Consider the following 15,239-nt stretch of genomic DNA (forward strand, 5'->3'; position numbering starts at 1 on the left):
TGAGGATGGTGGGGCAGCAGACTGTAAACAACTTTGGTGGACTCCTTTGGTTTCTTATCGCCCCCAAGTGGCAGGTTTTGCACTTGTACCTGCTCTCCCCTGAATCAAAATCAGACGGCAAACGGCAACCATATGAGCTGGTGAGCACATCTGACTCACATCATCATCATCATCATCATCATCATTACCGCATACTGCATGTTTGCCTTTCAACAACAGAAGAATAAAGAAAGATGAGAACAATGAAATGATGTCGCTGTAATATAAATGTGTCTACGGTTCTGCTGTCAACGCTTTGGGTGGGAGTCATGCGCTTCACATGACAAATGAATTATTAAGAAAGAGAGCAAAAATAGAAAAGATGCGAGGAGCATATCACATCAAGCCAGTTGAACTATTACCTTGACAGTCTGGAGTAATGGACTGTGATGTATTTGGAGGCGGGGCTGTATGTTTCAGCTCCTGTGATTGGTGGAGCATCCTTAAGTGGCACAATGGCAGGATGGGAGCTGTCACTCAAGTCTTCGGGTTCCTCCTGCACATGAGACTGTGTGTGTGTGTCTTAATGCCTTTTTAAGGATGCTGGATTTGAGTACATTTAGTTCCGCTTACTGGTATGTCCGACATTAAGGTCCCTCTCACTGGCACCGCTGGTTGGGTCGTCTCATAGAACATGGTGTCAGCTGTCACTGAGGGTCGCTGAAACACACACAACAAATAGTATCATAATGATCTGGAATGATGTGGTACGCTATTCCAAAGTAAAGCGACATCATTAAGTTGTCAAAAAGTGTTTCGAATGCACAATTGAGCATAAATTGCACACGAAAAGATCCTACCTTGGTTGCTACCTGAACTGATTCCATGTCAACCGTGTGCATGTTCTTACTGTGGACAATGAACAAAAGATTGCTCAATCACATCTACCAATGTGATACCGTAATTCCATTTGAGTACATAATATAGTTTGAAGATCAATCTCTTTCTTGCAAAGTGCAGCGTTTCAAACCATTCAAAAAAAGCTTTAAAAAGCAAATTGGTTCCACAGTATCATTCCAGACTCAGCTGTTTGTTGCAAACAAAGGCTTGAATCTTCTCACTTATAATTTGCCCAACAGCACTCCAATTCAGTACCTCTTTGTGTAAAGGGAAATCACCAAAAAAGGTATTTGTCTTGTTGATGACAAGCACATTGATTGTTGTCTTATAACAGAGGTGGCAAAAGTACTCACATTCAATACTTAAGCGGAACTTAAGCACAAAAACTTGTTTCAAAAAGACTGATAAAAGTAGAAGTAGAGTGCTGATAGTTGCCTTTTAAGTCCCCAAGCTCTCAATAAATCAAGATTTCAACGGCGGTTGACTTTACGTGTCTCTATTTACATCTTTCTTAAATTGTCTTGTCATCCACGGAGGCGGAAAAAAATAAGAGGCCTATTTTGACAAAATAAGGAGTAGAAAGTCAAGATATCTGTTTTCAAATGTTGGCATATTGATAGAAAAATGAAATTACATTACGTTTTAGTTTAGATAGGTTTCCTATGTTGAGGTCAAAATGGTACAATTGTCACATTCTAGTGGACTCTCTTTGAATACGAATGAAACTTTGAAATAAAAGTTGCTGTCACCTAATCATAATGGCCACTGTCAGAGTGATGAGCCCAGCAGACACGCCCACCGCTGATGCCAAAGCAATAACCTTCAGCCGTCCTTCCGTAAAGATGGAGAGAAGAGGCACAAAATAATTGTGACAGAAATAGTTCAGCAGACATAAAAATAGAAAGAGAGATTTAAGAGATATGGAAAAAGAGCCGTGCCTCATTTTGCCAGCGTCTAGACTCGTGTCTCCTGTTTCCAGTTGTGATTTCCAACGCCAGCTCCCCTTCTTCAGCTGCCTAGCCTCAAATAGTCATTTTCCACAACACCTCATCTCCTCTTCCTCCTCCCTCATAAGTATGACTTCTTTACATGACTCACCATGACTCATAGAAACAGATGCAACAGAGTCCAGAGAGGACTTGAAAGGTTTCCTTGCGCTCAACCACTCAAACGCAATGAAATTAATCATTATATATGTTAATTTCTGTTCACTGTTTGTAGGTCACTTTGTTTTCTGTCTCAAAGCATCAGTGGAATGCGCCACAGTGCAGAGATGAAGTACAATGGCTTCCAGACTGAAAGAGAATGGGACTCTCACCTGCAACAATTTGTGCCTCACAGTTTGTTAAAGTCAACAGCATGGAGCCTCGTTACTTTTCATGCCGCTGTCAAAACAAAATGTCTTGATACTCACTATCACCTCTTTATAATTGTTTTTTATTTTGCTGTAATGTGTTGCTCCAACATGAATATGTATAGCCGAATATCCATCCATCCATCCATCCGTTTTCTGTACCGCTTATCCTAGCTGAATATCCATTATGTTTAATTTAGTATAATATAAAAACGCAGCAAACGAACCAATGCTATAACCAACCATACGTAATTATGATCAATTTGCTGAGCCATTTCTTTTACAGGGCTAGCTAGCCCCGTATAGGCCAATGACAAAACAAAAAAAGGCATATGCCAGACATGCTCACTAGGTTGTTCTAATGTGTCTGGAAAACACACACACTAATGAAATAAAGCAGTAAAATGATTACGTATAGTCATCCGTTCACACACTGTACAATGCCACTGCCTATTCTTGCTGCCTTTGTTCACATTCTCATAGAGAGAATCCATAGATTGTATATTGGTTGTTCATGTACAGTTCTCACTCCTCAGTTTCGTATTGTTGGTGTTAATTCAATTATCAATGGCTTTTATTGATGTTGTATATATATTTTTATTGCAATACAATGCTACAATGCTGTTGACTATTCTTGAGGCTATTCACACTTACATCTGTTTATATAGTAGATACTGTATTTATTCATGTACAGTTTGCCATTCATATCTGCATATATAGTAATAATCATTCATATACAGTTATCTAAACTGCCTGAATTTTTGGGAAACATTTTTGGATTCTTCAAAATTATTGTGTACTGTCCACTTTGGTGCTGTACAATGTTAATTTGTACAGCACCTGATAAAGGCTTATTCTATTCTGTAATTCTCTTCTATATACGGTGAAATGCATATCTGAAGGAAAGAAATAGAAACCCATCTGGCAGGGCCCCTAATGCAGAGTGGTCCCATGTGTCCAATCAATTTACTACTTGCGTACCTCTGACTCGCACTGTGAGGACAGGGGAGCTGTGGACTCCGATGCGGTTTCGAGCCTCACAGTAGTACTGACCACTTTCTCCAGGCCCGACCTCTGAGAATGTGAACACAGGACCAGTGCGGCTGCCCCACGCTGCATCAGGAAGAGCACAGAAGGACCCAGAGTGGGACGTGAACAAATGAACAGCACCTTTACATTTTTCGCAGTTTAGTTTAACTGGAGCCAAAACATTTTGTTATCATGCTACTAACATTGCACTGATGCTCCGTTGTGTGTTAAACGATGCCAAGTGAAGTTGTCCACGGCTGGGTTGGCATGACTGCTGCAGGTCAGAGTCAAAGGCCGGCCAGCATCCACCACACTGGAAGGACGAGCCAGCACCGAAGTGTTCTTGGGAGGGTCTACAAGAAAGAAGATATAACAACATTATAAAAGCCATTTGTAGCTCTCGTGAGCTTCCACTGACAAACCACTTGTTTTATCATCGATGCCTTGCTTTGTAACATTCGGAGATTTAGAGTTTTCATGAGACAAAAATAGTTTATGGATTATTTGTGGGATGATTTAAAAGATATAAGGGTTCATGTATGAAAAAGGTTATGTCCGGATCAATATTCACAATGCCATTACATTACAGTATGTGGAAAAAGGTACGGAGACACCGCTCATCAATTAACGTTGGAGTTCCCCTGTTGGTCCGTCACCTCACCAAGACATTTTGAAAATGTTATGCTGCCACCATAGAAATGATGAAACTTCACAAAACTTGAGGATTTCCCAAAGAAGAGTAGATAACTCTCTATTTTGTTCAATTTACACTTCCTGTGCTCCAGACATTACGGTATATTAACGCTTCACGACTAAATCCAGTGGATTATACAATAATAGAGAAACAAATAATGTTTTGATGGTAAGCTAGAGGACTGAACAATGCCAGCAGTCAGTGAGAAGAGGCTGTTGGACAGACAAACAGGGAGCGAGAGACAGAGAGCTTGACTAGAACGTGATTGAGGAGAGGAGGCAGATGCACAACCTGACAAGTGACACACCATTCCCAGGCTTGTCTCTGATTCATGTTTGCTCACTTAACAAGCATGGTTTCAATCAAACACACACAAACACAACTTACACAGCACAGTGAGAGTGGCGGTATGAGAGGTTTGTTGTCCTAATTGGTTCCATGCCGTGCAGTAGTACCGACCAGCGTGGTGAGCACGCACGGAGGGGAACGTCAAGTTCTGGACGCTTTCTTTCGCTAACACCTGGTCTCCTAGGATGCGATACCAAGCATGCCTAAAGGAGGATTAGTGGTGATCGTGATGATAAAACTGATTCATAGGATGGAGCAATTCATCATTGGTAAAGCCAGTGTTACTTTTCTGTTAAACACATTACATTTGAGAAATGTCTGATCCAAATTCATGCATACTACTCAGCCCTAATAATAAAAAATTAATAAAAAAACAAAAAACAGACTAGACACCGACAACATTAAAATGCAAGTGACACAATAAAAGACAGAGCCAATGATGGTAATGATGGATAATGATAATTAATAATGGAATAGCACCTGCTGGTAGGAGGGTGGGCACAGCTGACACAGCTGAGGTTGACAAAGGAGCCTTCTCGAATGTCACCAGATGGTGTCATCAGCACACGGGTGTCTTTTGGGGAGACTAAACAGGGACAAGGAACAATGTGACTGAAGCAGCCTATAATACTGTCCATTGGTAATGTTTCTTAGACAGACAGAAAGACAGACATGTTCAATCGGTTTTAAGTCTGGGTTCTGACTGTAGCACTCAAGGACATTCACAGGGTTGCCCTGAAGCCGCTCCTTTGATATCTTGTGTGCTTTGAGCTGTTGAGCTGCTGCTGAAAGATCAACTGTCTGAGATCTGCTATGTGCCTTGTATTGAGGAGTGGCTTCCATCTGGCGACTCTCAGGTCTGATTGATGGATTGCTGCAAAGATGGTTGGCCAGATATGGCGGGGTTTTCTAATTCTTTAGCAAACTCTAGAGTTTAATTTTGACACTCCAGCTTAAAGAGGGCATTGTTCTACCGCCCCACGACATTATTGTCATGTTAGCTATTGTAGGTTGAAAGCAACAGTTGTAACAACATGGAGGAAAAAAATTATAATTTCATACATTTTGGATTAAGGCTGTAATACTAAAAATATGTGGAAAAAGTAAAGCACTATTAAAGCAATATTAATGTATGGATTAGAGGAAAACCACTCCTCTCAATTCTTGTTTTCAAATCTCATTGAAGATGTATGTACAGGAGAGTTCAATTAAATCCTTTGAAGTCCAAAATGAATTTGATATTCCTCCCCATGATAAGTGCATGTAAACTGACAACTACGGCAACATCTCATAGATGGAAGCACAAAATGTCTTATGCCTGTTACGCACTGATAAAAAAAAGTCCTTTGAATTTGCTTAATTCGAACATGTACATGAAAAAAGTGCTTAATTTTCAGTTGCACATAATAACATACAGTATATCATTTGATTATTTTTGAGGAAAAGAGGGGGAAATAAGGCCAGTTTAGCACGTTTTAATCATGTGCAATTGAAAATGAAGTGCCTTTTTTTTCAGTGTGGCAGTGAATTTTGTAGGGTTTAGAATTGACTTACCTCACAGTCTATTAGCCGTGTGAATGTATTGTAAGCACAACCACATCCCAAATTAAAAAAAAAAAAAAAAAAAAAAAAAACATTTGCAATTTGCCAGGTCAGCATTGCAAATGAGAATCTTTTCTAAATTGCCTTGCTCGGATAAATAACTAAAGAAATAAAGAAATAAAGAAATATGTACTCACCGCTTCCCGTTTCTCCGAGTTGTTTCAACATTTACACATTGACCGTTATACCGCTAATTATTAGCAATGAGTAAAGAGAGCACGAACATGTCGCGTTGAGAAGAAGTGGTTTGGAGCGTTCCGTTCCGAGGGAGTTCCGCGCCACACAGAAGTACTCTCCTCTGTCTGTGTATTTAAGGTGGGAAAGGTGGAGCTGAGGCCCAAAATTGTCTGGGATGCTGCCAGTCTCCCTGTCTGTGGAGAAGACGGCCATGTTATACACATCATACATCTCTTGCTGTATCCAAAATGCATCTTTTGAAGTTTGGAATGACACTGTCAAAAAGATATTAGAGATACTTGTTATTATTGGTGTTGTAGTTCGCAGTGAAGGTAGACAATAGAACTAAATTATTTTGAGAGGTGTTTTCAATATTTTGTGACTATACATGACAGGGGGAAAACATTATGGAAAGAGCTGTGACTATGATGTAGCGTAGTTGTACACCACTGCCTCATTAGATCGTGCAATACCTTTGAACCAGGCAAAGCTCTCTACCGGCGGAGCTGCTTCACTAGTGCACGACAGAGTGGCCGAGAAGCCCTCTGACACCTCCCCTAAAGGAGCAACTCGGATGGAAGTAAAACGAGGAGCATCTGATGGAAAGGAACAAAAGAAGGTGATTAGCTAAGGAATAATGTCACATTTAACTATCCATCCATCATCCATGCATTTTCTCTAACGTCGGTGGTTGGAGTGCCGCCCCCGGGCGGCTGCCCATATCGCCCATATCAGAAACGTACCCCTGGATCAGATGTATTTAAAAATTAATGACTGTGTTCGCAGCTCTGAACATATTTTGTGATGCAATGAAGATTTTAAACTCAAATGTCATACATTTTCTACTATGTATTGGTGTTTAATCATGCAAGTGTGCAAATCAAATGAAAACCACATCAAAGATTCCTTACATTGTTCAGATACACACTATCAGGATTGGAATGCCAGTCATTTTATATTTCTTCATGGGGGGAAACATACTGATGCACTTTATTGCAAACACAAAAATAGAGGTCATGCGGTGCAAACTTTTGTTTGCAATTACTTACGGCCGAGAGCCAGAGACAGAGGCGGGGACTGCACATTCTGTGGTGGGATTGGTCGACAGATATACGCTCCAGTGTGCACTCGGTCAAAGCGTTTGATAATCATCCATTTATCATAGGAACCCAGGTTTAGACCATTCCTGTGTTCAAAGCATCTCGTGAGATCTTTTGTATTTTTGTCCTTTTTTTGTTTTTGCTTTTGCTAACTACAAAACACATTTGATGAGCATGTTGGACACTCACCTGTACAATGCGAGGCTCCTTCCTGGGGCAGCACATCCTGTGGCCTGGCAGCCTACAAACACAGTCTCCGCAAAGCCAAACATGTTGGCTGGCCTGGTTGGATGCAGCTGGACCTGGAGGTCTGACACATGCAAATATTCACACAAAACCAAAGTTAAGTCTTATGTGAATGTCTGGCGCGAAAAGCATTGCTTGAACAGACTTCTTGAATTTCATCAGTAGTATCCGTCGCAGCTGATTCAGCAGTTTTAGTTGGCAGAAAATAACCTGTTACGTCGAGAGTGATGGTGTCTGGAGAGGTCCATCTTCCCAGTGGCTGGTCTGTCTCGAACCTGAAGTGGTACTGGCCTGCATCACTCAGCTTGACAGCCCGAATTTGGACCGAACAGCTGGAGTAGCTCCCACCAATGTAGCTGCAGTCCAGAGTGAATGTGTGAGACATTTTTCGACAAGATTATGAGCTTTTCTCAAAACTGCACACAGAAGTATCGGGACATATGGTCCCTAAACCCACAGGAAGTGAAAATAGAAGAAAATATAATCTGGTCAGGCAGCACGGTGTATTCTTGGTTAGCAGATCTCCCACACAGTTCTGAATTTCAGGATTCAAATCTCAACTCAGGCCTTCCAGTGTGGAGTTATCATGTTGTCCTGTGCGTGCCTGTTTTTATTTTGTTTGTTTTGCCAAATACAGTGGACCCCGCATACTTGCAGTTCAGCACCCATGGATTCACCTATTTGCAGATTTTCTTTCCAACCATGGTATTTTAAACTTGCCGAGCTTTGATGAAAAGATGCAAATTTGCCACTGAGCACACTCGTCGGACTCTCCTCACTTATTTTTGCACCGGCGTAAGCATTGATGTGATCACCGACCTACTTCAACCTTCACCGCATTTCAGATGTCCAGCCGCGGTTAAAGTAAAGGAGTGTGTGTGTGTGGTCAAAATAAATTGTAGGATTAATCTGAGTTAATACATGATTAATGCGATCATTTTTTTGTGCGTGATTAATCAGGAGTTAACGCTTTTACATTGATAGCCCTAGTTTAAACAAACAAACAAACAAAAAACATTATTTTCAATGCAATTATATCATGGCCATCAATAATCTGTGGATTTTCCCTATTCCCTAGGATTTTCCCTAGGGCCTGGTCCCTATCCCCTGTGTGAATGTGAGTGTGAATGATTGATGAAGATTTTGGAGTGTCTGTGGGAGTTTTTGTCCATTGATCCAGAAGAACATTGAAGGTGTGGCTCATAATCTTTTTTTCTGTTCCAAAGGTGTTTGATGAGGTCAGTATCAAGTTCTTCCACACCAAACTCCAACCATGCCTTTATGGACCTTCCGCAAAAACTGTTTCAGAAAGTAAAGCATCCAGTTCAAAATGTCTTAGTGTGTTCTAAGAATTAAGATTTGTGAGGAACTATGTGTTATGGCCCAACCCTTAGCTGATTCGTTAGTCAACAAGTGTGCCTTAAAACATTTGCCAATATACTGCACCTGCTTTCAAATACCCTTACCGTGTGCGTCCACGATAAGACAGGCTGATTTGGTTTATGTCCGTGTGATGGGTGAACTCCCTTTGACCATCTGCTGATACACGAAACCACATGACCTGCTTCACTGTGTGACCTATGAAGATGATGACAAAAAAAAAAAAAAAAAAAACACAATCAATGAAGTGTAAACAAGAGCTTTCAGTACAAGGGGCACATTATAATGTAGAGAAATTATAAAGACCTTAAGTTTCATTGATTTACCACAGCAATATTATTGCTTATACAACATAATTAAACCCAATGCAAGAGCTGTTCAATATTTTTGTGACTTTGTCACTATAATTAGATGAGTCAGCTCTCAATTGAATGCAGTAAAGGAAACTATAACCACACTAAGGAACATATTGCTAGATTAATATCTCTCTGACAGTATCAATCAAAATGGATCATTATTATCTCAGTAATGAAATGGCAAAATATTTCATGCAGTCCTTTTGCTGGATATTGTGAGATTGTGAATTGTTGGTTGCTGGTTGGTGTATATAACAAAAAGGTACTGTACATTGAACCACAGTTTATCGCACTAGGTGAGAAAATCCATGATCTAAAGACACCATATAAAATGACTTTTCTTTATAGAAAATAGTTCACCCCTCCCACATGCTTGAAACACATTTAAACATATTAAAACACACTTAAAAGTATTAAAACATACTCTTTAAACTTTTCCTGAGCACCTGTTCTCACTATCAAGAATTGGGAGACATTGTAAAATGCCCGTTCTGCGAATAAGAGGCAACGCATGCTTGCTTCAAGCTTTTTTTCTTCTTCTTAATTTGAAGTTTAAGTTTATTGTATAACTGACACATAAAGCAAGAGAACTTTGTATATTCAAACGCCAAAGTGTTAAAACAAACAATAGAATTTCATCTACCATTCGCTAGCTAAAACCAGGAGTTTCAAGTTTTAAAAACAGCACTTTTTATAACTGTCAATATGACCTGACAGTAGTACGTTAGAAAATGATCTGTCAAAAACATCAAACATCAAGCCCCTCTGGCTTTATCTTGGACCTCTAATTTAATTTTTAAGAAAGGAAAAACAACCAATCAGAGACTGTACCGGTATCCTGTAAAAAAAATGAGCGCTTCAAATGATGATTTGTTATATAGCGAGGGTTCCCTGTACAGTAAATGTATTTCATTCATACTGAGTTCAGCAAGGTCATAATATAAAAACAATTGCTGAGCTACCTGATGGATAGTCATAGCGACAGGGCAGTGTGACGGTCGTTCCTGCCCACACACAGATCTCTCTTCGAGAAAAGAACACACTCCATCTGCTTTGGCCCCCTGCAGCACAATCATACAGTGTGTCAACATCCTAATCAGCGATTATAATAATTGACAGTACTATGCACATGGCCACCAATAGATTAGTTGCTTGACTAACACTATATCCTTCCATCCATATCATATCCAGAATCATATTTGGGTTTTTCTCTCTCTCCCATTTGTTCCTCAGTTTGGTACTATCTGGTTCATGGTGCACAAAGAACAGATTATGATACATTATGATTCTGGTGGGTGGACTGTTCCATTGGAGCCATTGTGGCTCAGAAGGTGAGCAGCAATTCCTGTAAAATTGAAGCAGATCCTTACCAAAGCGTATACAGTAGTTTTGCTTCATGGCCCATGCACCACCACTCGATAATGTTTTTTTAAGCATGATCCATTAATCAAAATGACATTAAAAGAACAAGGCCAGTGGTGGTCTAAAACTGTTGGACATATAAGAAAGGCTGCAAATGACTAGCGACCAGTGCATAGTGTACCCTGTACTCATCCAGCTGGGATAGGCTCCAGCTCTCATGACCGGAGTGAGGACTGGCGCTTTAGAAAACGGATGGATGTGTATAAAAAGGTCAACATTCATGGTTATGAACACGCATTAACAAGAGCAGATATCATTCAGAAATGGCCTTTTTTCAAGCATCGTGCCAGCTGACACACACCAGGGAAAGTGTTGTGTTGAAGAAGGTGTTTATACAGCCCACTGTTGTCATTGCCTGTTCTCATCTTCTTCAAGGTTAACAGTGGACACATTTCGTTCTTCTCATGAAAAATGGGTTTTGGGAGGTTTTCTGTTTGGAATACATACTTCAAGACGAAAAAGAGTGCGCCGCTCCAAAACACACAAGTGAAATTATGTTTCCTTGGAGAATAAAGTGTCAAACAGCATCAAATCAAACAGAAGCGTTGAGATTCATGGTGACATTCTGTCCTGCTCGCAGGCTGCAGGGGTGACTAGCTTGCACAAAACGACAATCAATACTTTATAAATAACCTGAGCCAAGGGCACCTGGCTGCAGGACCTTATTCAACCTATCATCAGACTTAGATTATTGTTTTATTTCTGATTAACCGTGCTCAATTATTGTACAAAGCCATGGCCAAATGGCATATGACATCCTTGAAATCAAAACTATAGAATAAAATACCTGTCAATCAAAACAGATCTCACATCCCCCGATATGAAACAAATGATAATGTCATCATGACAATTTAGTTCTTCAATCTAATGTATTACGACTATTTTAACCTACCTGGTAAAGTTGAAAGGACTGTGCCCAGAAGTAATGCACCTGCCAACATCTCCGCGGACTCTGTAATGTCACAGGAGCAGAAGAAAAGAAGAAGAAAAGCAGCAGAAAACAATATAATAAACAGCATTATACTATAGGTTCATCTTAAAAAACACTCACCCCTTAAAGTACAATAGCTTCAGTCAGCTCAATTCAACGAGAACAGAGAAGGGGGTTATTTTCACAGCAATGAGAGTTGCTCGGTAATCAGAATCATTGGGGGAGGGGGCAGGGGGAGGAGGAAAATGAAGATGAAGAAGTGTTTGTTTGTTTCAGACAATCAGCTGTCCCATAATTAATCTTTTTGACTTGTTATTTTCGCTTCTCTCTCTGCCAACTACTAGCGTGGGACATCTGCTTGGTGCCGGTTATTTATCTCTTTGAATCAAACTAGTATTATAATTCCCAATGTAAATAAAGAGTACAAATAGTGCGTTCAAACAGATGTTTAAATACTTTCTGCCAAGTACACGTGTTAGGTTGCTTGTTAAAGACGATATTTTAACTAAAGGACCTGAAGTACCTGAGTTTCATTTTTTTCTTGTCCTTTGTAACGAGATCTTTCAAGACTTGAACAGGTAATTGTCCCGTGGATGAATGCTATCCACTTTGAACGGTGTCTGCCATAAGACGGCTTCTCTGTGACTCCACACACAAGACTCGGTTACTGTATGTTGTTAAGTACTGAATACCATTTGTGTTGGAAATACAGAGCCAACTTTCTGAGCTGTCATATGTCATGTGTCAAAACATTTCTTTTGTTTTTCACCCCCTGGACTGTTGAAGAAGCCCTGAGTGCAAGTGAGGGGATTAAGTTTTCAATTTGCAATGGTTGATTTTCTCGAAGCTGCACGGCAGGCTGTTAACTTTGACATCGTATCGGCTTTTATTCATTTTAACGCATCCGCAGAGTAACATTAGCATTCAGCTGAAGTGGTGTTTCTGGCCATCGGATATAGACACAAATCAAAAGTTCACTCTACATTAAGCTCTATTTTGTTCCTTTTCCAATCAGCTCCAGGGGGAAATATTTAATATTTTACACAATAAAATTGGAGTTTAAATTCTTAAGACTCCTGTGAGAAAACTCACACATTGGTTGTGCAAAATGATTACTATTTTACATAGATAAAAAGTACTAATTGCAAACAGTAAAAGTTGATCTTTTAACACAATGTTATTTGAAATATGAACCAGCTATAAATGTTTTGAAACAACATCTATCAACTACTGATAGTTAGTTGTTAAATGTTTTTCCAACCTTTTTTAAATTGCTACAACATTTACTTTTCCACTGTAGCTAAAGAAAATGGATGAATCAATGTGATAAATATGAAAGAAATGGACACTATTCATGAGCTGATCATTTTAGTGTGTGCCAAAGTTGGTGCAAGCACTGCATAGACACCAGCACAAATACAACATGCATCTTATTACATAAGACAGTGTGCCCTCAAAATAATTTCTTTAAATTGAATGTCATAGTCATACATTCTGTTAATTTGATATAAACACTCCAAGCAGGCATCTGATGACTCCTCTCATCCCCTGCTAAATGAAAAAAAAAGTCAGCAGGGAAATCTACCCTGAACCAGACGTGAGGAGGTGGAAGACCTTTCGTTCAACCGTGTCCACTTAGTCTGATGAGTCTTAATGACTTTAACATCCAGCTCTGCCACATTGTGGCCAATAGATGTCATCTTAGCGTCATGATTGACCTCCAAAAGTCTGTCATTAACCCATAAAGCGATCAGTTTAGCATTCAAGTCATTCGACCTGCACAGAGAAGCTGGGCTGAATTTTATTTAGAAATTATATTGTGATCAACATCTGGAAATGGAAACCCTTTGTTTGATGTGCGCACTATGCCATAATAGTGTTTTAATGAGGGTAATGGTATTAAATAAAAGCCTATCCATTCCTCATTTGGGTCCTAAAATAGTGGCACTTTGTAAATGACATCTGCATGATGTTTAGTGAGCGAGAGCTGAGCTTGACTTTGAAATGTTAGCCTAATAAGGAACAGAAATGCTTTGGTTGGGAAAGTTACCTTAGAAAAATAATAAAAATCCTCAGGCTATGAGGTTAAATGAACAATATATTCCAGTTCACAGATTGCTCGGTTGGATTATGGGTTAGGAAACCAAAAGGAGTCGCAGGCAGGCGCTCTTCTTGTGAGTCTCCCCATGACAGAAAGCTCATATGATTGAATGTTTCTGGATCCCCAAGGGAAAAAAAAGTCATTTAATTCCAGGACTGAACATTTTAATAACCTACTGCATTTTTCCTCCTCTGAATATAGTGCACATTGCATGCAGTCGGAAGAGTGGTGGGCTTTGAGCTTAACCTATAACCACAGAATGACTTCAAAAGGATCACAACACACTAATAGGTCAAAGCCTGATGTAATCTTAATCAAAAGCAGACCTGGCTAAACGAATGAAGAGAAACAGATGGATGGAGCTCGATTAAGTGTGAGAGACCACAAACAGAGAGGAAAGAGTGAATCTGAAGGGGACAAAAAAGAGATGATGTGGTCGGGTTGCGAAGGAGAAAAGAAGGGGAAGTAGAATAGTCAGCAGAGTGAATACCAAGAGTGATAATATACCAAGAGTAGAGTGACAATGGGACCGTACCTTTCTTTAGTCTGCAGTCAGGCGTGGGGGAAAGGGCGGACTTCCATTGTAACTTAAACATAAATAGCTAAAGTGGGCTACACACTTTGATTTTTAAAATGCCCTCGAGAGTGAATACAAAGATTTGCTTCTACAAACCCCAATTCCAGTTATACGTAAATAAATACAATCATTTGCAAATCCTTTTCAAGCTATATTCAACTAGATACTTTGTCTATTATTATTATACTTTGACTCAATGTTCAAATGAACCAATGTTATTGTTTGTTGCAAATATTCTCTTATTTTGAATTCACACACGTCTGCCTCACAGTTCTGAGGACCCGGGTTCAAATCCGTCCTTGCTTGTGTGGAGTTTGCATGTTCTCCCCATGCCTGCGTGGGTTTTCTCCAGGTATTCCGGTTTCCTCCCACATCCCAAAAACAGGCATGGTAGGTTCATTGAAGACTCTAAACTGTCCGTAGGTGTGAATGTGAGTGCGAATGGTTGGTTGTTTCTATGTGCCCTGCGATTGGCTGGCAACCAGTTCAGGGTGTACGCCACCTTTCACCCACAGTCAGCTTGGATAGGCGCAAGCCTGTCCGTGGCCCTAGTGAGGATGAGCGGTTCAAAAAATAGATGGATGAATTTCATGCCTGCAACGCATTACAAAAAAGCTGGGACAGGGGCAACAAAGGACTGGGAAAGTTGAGGATTGCTCAAAAAACATCTGTTTGGAACAGTCCACAGGTGAACAGGTAAATTGGAAACAGGTGAGTGTCACGATTGGGTATGAAAGGGGAATCCCCGAAAGGTTCGGTGGGCTGAGGTTCACCACTTTGTGAACAACTGCATGAGCAAATAGTCCAACAGTTTAAGAACAAGGTTTCTCAATGTACGATTGCAAGGAATTTATGGATTTCATCATCTACAGTGTATAATATCATCAAAAGATTCTGAGACACTGGAGAAATCTCTGCACATAAAAGGCTCGGTAAAAAAAAAACATTGAATGACCTTCAATCCCTCAGTTGGCACTGCATTAAAAACGAGTAAAGAAAATTTTGCCACATGGGCTCAGGAACACTTCAGAAAACCAATGTCA

At 40.0% G+C, this 15,239-nt stretch overlaps 1 protein-coding gene and 1 long non-coding RNA gene across 2 annotated transcripts; both read right to left on the reverse strand.

The window, feature by feature from the left end:
• Positions 1–4,154: 4,154 nt before the first annotated feature.
• Positions 4,155–8,987, reverse strand: cd22 (cd22 molecule). Its single transcript, XM_061675449.1, has 9 exons — positions 8,896–8,987; positions 7,640–7,785; positions 7,373–7,493; positions 7,133–7,269; positions 6,557–6,679; positions 6,131–6,277; positions 4,785–4,890; positions 4,416–4,507; positions 4,155–4,168 (listed from the first exon to the last, which is right to left on the reverse strand). The coding sequence occupies exons 1-9, from the start codon at positions 8,985–8,987 to the stop codon at positions 4,155–4,157; spliced, it is 978 nt and encodes a 325-aa protein (XP_061531433.1).
• Positions 8,988–10,161: 1,174 nt separating this feature from the next.
• Positions 10,162–11,693, reverse strand: LOC133401909 (uncharacterized). Its single transcript, XR_009768486.1, has 3 exons — positions 11,639–11,693; positions 11,480–11,539; positions 10,162–10,226 (listed from the first exon to the last, which is right to left on the reverse strand). It is a non-coding gene; the product is annotated as an uncharacterized LOC133401909 (long non-coding RNA).
• Positions 11,694–15,239: the final 3,546 nt, after the last annotated feature.

Source organism: Phycodurus eques, chromosome 4, assembly GCF_024500275.1.
Source record: "Phycodurus eques isolate BA_2022a chromosome 4, UOR_Pequ_1.1, whole genome shotgun sequence".
Lineage (NCBI taxonomy): Eukaryota > Metazoa > Chordata > Actinopteri > Syngnathiformes > Syngnathidae > Phycodurus > Phycodurus eques.

What these genes read in the sequence shown, in the direction of transcription:
- cd22 (XM_061675449.1), bottom strand. Translation starts at nt 8,987, where the DNA reads ATGTGGTTTCGTGTATCAGCAGATGGTCAAAGGGAGTTCACCCATCAC. An exon ending in TCTTATCGTGGACGCACACG is followed by an intron (nt 7,786 to 8,895) that starts GTAAGGGTATTT and finishes TCTGGACTGCAG; the next exon opens with CTACATTGGTGGGAGCTACT. An exon ending in ACTTCTTCTCAACGCGACAT is followed by an intron (nt 4,891 to 6,130) that starts GTTCGTGCTCTC and finishes GTCCCTGTTTAG; the next exon opens with TCTCCCCAAAAGACACCCGT.